Source organism: Bison bison, unplaced genomic scaffold, assembly GCF_000754665.1.
Source record: "Bison bison bison isolate TAMUID 2011002044 unplaced genomic scaffold, Bison_UMD1.0 scf7180017864492, whole genome shotgun sequence".
In the NCBI taxonomy this organism is placed as follows: domain Eukaryota; kingdom Metazoa; phylum Chordata; class Mammalia; order Artiodactyla; family Bovidae; genus Bison; species Bison bison.
The window spans coordinates 1,738,855-1,744,768 of record NW_011495051.1 but is presented as its reverse complement, the minus strand read 5'-3'; the positions used below and the strand labels follow the sequence as shown (position 1 = coordinate 1,744,768).

Genomic DNA, 5,914 nt, shown 5'->3' with positions numbered 1-5,914 from the left:
GCAGCTGAGCGCTGCCCTAGAGCGCCTGGAGGCACGGGGCATGGCCCTGGCCGAGCTGCGGCCTGAGAACATGCTGCTGGTGGCGCCTCGGGGCTGCATGGCCACCGGGCCCCCGCGCCTGCTGCTGGCAGACTTTGGACGCGTTCGCCCGCGGCCTCCCGGCACCCCCGGCATCCACGCGGGGCAGCTGAGCCGCCTGTTCCGAGAGCTGCTTGGCCCTGGAGCGCCCTTGGCCACACCCGTGGCCGCAGGCCTGGAGCGCCTGGCGGCCCAGCTGACCCATGTGCGGCCCTCAGCGGCCCGGACACGCGGCGCGCTGCAGGCGCTGCTCTGGGGGCCTGGACCAGAGCTGCGCAGCCATGGAACCCCACTGGGGTCCTGGCTGCAGGTGCGCCGAACCATGCTGGTCCTGCACCTGGCTGAGCGGGCCGTGGGTGGGGAGGTGCCCGGTCTGGAGGACTGGCTCTGCTGTGAATACCTGATGGAGGCCACAGCGGCCTCAGTGGACCTTGCCCTCAGTCTGCTGTGGGACTGACCCTGCCCGTGAGTGATGCACCTGTTCCAGGACCCCTCCAAGTGGCAGGCCCCGCCCCCCCCTCAACCTCCCAGAGCTGGAACTGGTGGCTGGTGAATCCATCATAGGGTGGATGCCCCCTTTCAGAAGGGACCAACAGGCCAGCAGAGAATGCAGTTGGGAAATTAGGCCCAATCCCTCTTACTACCCCCAAGTACGCAGTTGCCCCCCTTCCAGGGCTGGGACCTAATGACCAGTGCTCGTAGAGGCTTTCAGAGCAGCCCATCCTGGTGTGCGATCACTGCCAGTTCATGCCTCTCCCAGTGATTGGAATTCTTCCCACCACCTTCCAGTAGAAACCAGGTGCCCTTGTGGTACTACGGTCTGATGGTCACTGTGTCCGTGGCAATGTGGACACTCCTCCCAAAGGCCCTGGAGCCTGCCCTTGTGCTGAGGATGGTGGTGTGAACTGTCAACAGCTTGTCAAGAACTGCTGGGGGCTTCCATGGGGAGAGAGATCCCTGGAACCTGAGACAGCCAGCCCACCCCAGCAGGGCCTGAGCTCACCTGCCCATATGCTCCCCTGGTTCCCATGCCCACCCCCCTACTCCCTCCACCCACTATGGCCTCCTTGCTCCCCCTCTGTGACACTAAATTCTGTCCAGCCACCAAATCTTTGCACTGGCTGTTTCCTCTGCCGGACTTGCTGAATCTCATCTCTTTTAAGCAAATAAAGTTGATCCTCCTGGGCGCTCTCCAGCTCCTGGCCCTGCTTCCCACCAAAGCACTTGTAACCACCTGCCTTTATTCATTCATCTCTTTGTCACCTGTTCATCTCACCCATCAGGTTGAGTTCTGAGGCCCTGCCCATACTTAACACACACTATGTGTTCAATAGCATAGAATGATAGAATAAACAAAGTTGTTTACAGACTCATCAGGGACCTGAGGGAGAGAATGAGGAGGAAGTTTCAATTTGTACCTCTGAAAAGTAGATACAGGAGCTCTGAGGGGTCTCAATGCCCTTGTCCAGGATCTCGTCATACCCCTTTACCAGCCATGGCAATGCTGGGGGGAACTTTCTAACCCCAGGTATGACCTGGTTCCTCTCCTGCTCAGACCTCTCCCATGGCTCCCTAGTGCCTTCAAAACACAAGGGGTTCGTCTGAAGGCTCCGCATGCTGTCCGGCCCTCTCCTGCCACATCACCCCTCTATGTAGGTGCTTTCTGGCCTCCAGACCCTACCCATTGTTCCTTCTGCTGATGTATCTCCCCGCTATGCTCTGCTTCAGACTCCTGTACGTCCTCCAGCACCCCAACCCCAAAGCCCTTTCTCTGCCTGTGCCCTGCCCACAGACTGGAGTGTGTCCAGCCCTCTCTTCAGACCTTTGAAAGCCGACTCCATCATCAACCAGGTAACCGAATATCCCACCCAACCCCCAGATATACTTGAATTCCTCTGAACTCTTCTAAGATACCTGCTTTGAAACCTATTTGTCAACCTGCAGGGCACAACCCCAGATTCAGCCAGCAGGTGGCGCTGCAGGGCTGCTGTCTTCGGCCTTCAGCCACCCACTTACCTCCACCGTTCCCTGGTGGCTCAGATGGTAAAGAATCTGCCCACGATGTGGGAGACCTTGGTTCAACCCCTAGGTAGGGAAGATCCCTTGAAGAAGGGCATGGCAACCCACTCCAGTATTCTTGCCTGGAGAATCCCTATGAACAGAGGAGTCTAGCAGAGGGTCTCCCATGGGGTCACACAGTTGTACCCCATGACAGCTGGGCAACTAAGCACAGCACCCACACCACTGCAGGGTCTTTGCCTTCTGACTTCCTCAGACCCCACCTCTGCTCTGGCCAGAAGGCCCACCAGCAGAGCTCCCTCCCCAGCAAGACACCATGAGGGCTGAGGATGCCCACAGCCAAACACCCACCCCTTCCTTCCCCTTCCCCCCTGGGAAAGCCCCACTCAGGCCCTGCCCTGGTCCACTTCTCAAGGCCCAGTAAACAGCTTCAGCCTGGAACCAGGCCACTCCAGCCTGCCTCAGTCACTCCAGGGAAGGGCTCTGGGGAAAGGGGAGTGGCAGGCAGGGTGGGGCGGGCTATCATCTGCCCAGGGGTGGCAGGAAGATGAGGTATGGAGGTACCCAGCTGGAGCTCTGGGTTGAGCTGGCTGTGGCCAGAGTGACACCAGGCCCTTACTTGGCTCAAGACTCTTGCTTGCGCACCTCCCTCAGCCCCTGGCAAGCCCAAGGCCCCTACTCCCTTGGCCCCAGAGCCCATCAACACCATCGAGCCAACACAGGTCTAAGAGGGATAATCACTTTTATTTGGATTTCTGAGAGCAATAGAACGGTAGATTAATACCTATCTTTCCAAGTTAAGAGAACTAAGACTGTTCCAAAAAGACTTTCAAATAAGAAACTCCTCAAAGTACAAGGATAATCTGAATCATCTTAAACCAGCAATAAAAAAGTAAAATATAAACTTTTATTTAGAATTAAAGCAAATACTTCAGTATCACAAACACAATATTAAACTTCAAGAAATACACGGCTAATTTGGAGTGAGCGTTTATTTGCACAATTACAACATGCGGACAAACCAGCAGGTGAGCAGGCTGACGCTGGTCAGCGCAGTTGATCACACCACCCGCACCAGGCACGGCGCAAAGCACACACGCAAGGGACTGCAACTGAGGCCCCTGAGTGGCCCCAGGGTCGTCACACTACTCCTCCTCACCCGAGGACTCTCTCTCAAACGTGTAGGCCATGAAGCAAGCGTCGGGTCTCTTGGGGACAAGGGGATGCCCCGGTCTCACAATCTCAAAGCCCAAAAAGCTGAAGGTACGGAGCAAGGCGGCTGCAGAAGAGACACAGAAGAGATACAATTAAGTCAGAACTCCCGTCCACACTCAGGGCCCAGGGTCTGGAGACCAAGGCCTGAGTCCTGGACTCCATGGGCTCCACCTCCTTGCCTGGCCTCCCCGCTCCTCTCACCCCCTGGAGAATCTGAGGAAGGCAGTCAACCTACCTCGATCATCGCGGTTCTTGTGGAAGCAAATGAAGACGTGGTCAACATGGAGCTGCTCTTCAGCAAACTCAAGAAGAACTGCGAAGCTAAAGTTCCAGCATCAGGAGCTGCCCGCCCGCACCCCTACCGGGGCCCCAGCCTGATTCTTCCACTCCTGTCTGAACACCAATCTCTCCCAGGTCTAATCCAGGGTCACCTCCAGCACTGCTTACACTGGAGCCACATCACTCAAGGGGACATTCCTAGACACCATGGGGTGGCCCTGGCCCCATCTACCTGAGGCCAGCAGTAACACCCCCTCCCCTCACCCCTCGGGTGCTAACAGCTGGTCCACTGGTTCCCAGAACATGAACCTCGCGTGCAGGCTGAACATGAACCACCCGTCCGTCCCCTGGCTCAGGCCTCCCTCCTCCTCGCACACAGGCTGGCCCTCACCTGTCTTTGCTCCCCTCGGGCAGAGCGCCGCCCGGGATCTCGACGTAGAGGCAGCTGTTGCTCAGCACCGCTCTCCAGTTAATATGTTTGGCCTCTGTGAGCCTGGACTGGACATTAAAAATCCTCGTCTTGTTATTAGACGTTAGTTCCTCTGTTACATTCAGCCGATTATCCTGCAGGGGAAAAAAATCACATTCAACCATAAACACCAACCTTCACAGGTTGGGGATCTTTCCCTTGGCTACCCTGACAACCCAGAAAAGCACCGAAATGACCTTTCACACACCCCCACAACCCAGTGCTGATGTTGGCTACGGAGGCCTCTGAGCAGCAGCAGCTCTGCCCAAGACCACAGAGAGCTCCAGGCTAAGGTGCTATCAGGAGCTGCCTGGGCAGTGCCTCGCACCTTTGTTCCTTCTATCTTGAGCTCAGAGCACTGGGTAAAACCAGAAAGAGAGCTCCCAGCACATGACAAGTGCACAAATGATTGCCGTCTGCTCAGAGGCAGGCGCTCTGGGTCTGACCACATTCCCCCCAGCTCAGGTCCCCAGGAGTCCAGAGAAAGGAGCATACTTACAGAGTAAAATAAATTAGCTGAAAGATTGTGATCCCTCTGACTATTCCCTCGCCCACCTGGGATCTTCAGGGGTGGGTGAGGGACATCAGGAGCACCACCGAGGCCCTGGACCCAGGTTACTACAGCAGTTGATGGAGACCCTGGAACTGGAGGAGACAGCAGGTGAGCAGCACTGGAAGGAGACCCCGCGGCCTTTGCCAACAGGGCCTGGGGTCCCAATACGGCCAAACTGAAGGTCAAGGCCTTCCAGAGCCCAAGTCCACCAGGGACCTTGTCTCCCTTTTCCAAGGGCAATGTTCACACTGAGCGCAAAAATCAACATCCGGCGGCGGGGCAGCTAAAACAATCACAGAAACAAGTGGCCACTCAAACCAGACGCCTCAGGTGATACGCTGCTTAAAGACCCACCTGTTCCCGGGGTCGGGGGGCGCTTTTGCCCTTTAACCATCTCACGACTGGCACGAAGTGCCGCCCCACCCAATCCTGCGTCAAGTTCTACTTCCCATTTCTAAGCCCAGCGCTCCAGCTTCCCCTTTCCCACTGTGCGGTCTGTAGCCGACCTGAAGCTCCAGCAAGCTTTTCTTAGGGATCTGACCTGTCCGTCCGCAGAAGCTGTCCCTGCGGCGATCCCTTCACTTGCCTGGAGACGTGGAGCCCGATCAGTGCCCCCGCCGGTGCTGCGAGGCCCGGCCCGCGGAGACGCCCTCCCGCGCGCTCCCCGCGGCCTCCGGTTGCGTCATCTCGGCAAAGGGCCCTCGGCCCCGGGGGAGATTTTCACAATCGCGCAGCCGGCAATGCCAGCAGCCATTTGCTGAGCAGCGTAAACAAGCCCCAAAGTCGCCTCCATTTTCCTCGGTTCCCATCCGGGGTCCCCTTCATCAAAGAGCTCGCGCTCCGCGCCGAGCGCGGCCCCCCTGAACCCCCGTCCCTAGCCACAACCACTCCTGGCACAGCAGTCCTCCGGGGGAAGGGCGATCAGGCATTCACCCTGATAAGGGCCCCGGGCGCCGTCTACGTGGCGCTATCCGACTCCGCGCGTCCTCGGGGCTATAAAGAGATCGCCAGGGCGGCCGCCGTCCCGTGAGAAAGGCTACTCCGCTGGGCTTGTCCGCCCGCAAACTCCACATTCCCCGGATCCGTGGGCCTGACCTCGCCCCTCAAGTCTAGCCGCCCCACAAACCCGACCCTCGCGCCTCTAAAACGGGCCGTTAACTCTGGTGTCCCCCAAACCCAACCAGGGACCCTGGAAGCTTCCCCCAATCCAAACGGAAACCGCCGTGTTTGCCCCCGCCCCACACCTCAATTCGACCAGGTCCCCTGGAAGCCCCTCAATCCAATCAGAGGCCCCTCCGCCC

General features: G+C 58.1%; 2 protein-coding genes across 2 annotated transcripts in view; one reads left to right on the top strand and one right to left on the bottom strand.

Annotated features, from left to right (window-relative positions):
- Positions 1-535, top strand: part of LOC104979878 (chromosome unknown open reading frame, human C19orf35) — a 6,706-nt gene extending 6,171 nt beyond the window's left edge. Inside the window, exon 7 of the mRNA XM_010828429.1 lies at positions 1-535. Coding sequence (XP_010826731.1) covers positions 1-535 — 535 coding nt within the window.
- A 2,287-nt stretch (positions 536-2,822) lies between these two features.
- Positions 2,823-5,333, bottom strand: OAZ1 (ornithine decarboxylase antizyme 1; the record flags this gene model as incomplete). Its single annotated transcript, XM_010828428.1, is given in 6 exon segments — positions 2,823-3,376; positions 3,548-3,633; positions 3,983-4,155; positions 4,560-4,646; positions 4,648-4,705; positions 5,155-5,333. Coding segments are annotated over 6 exon segments (717 nt in total), but the record flags the coding sequence as incomplete, so codon positions are not given.
- Between the last annotated feature and the right edge of the window lie 581 nt (positions 5,334-5,914).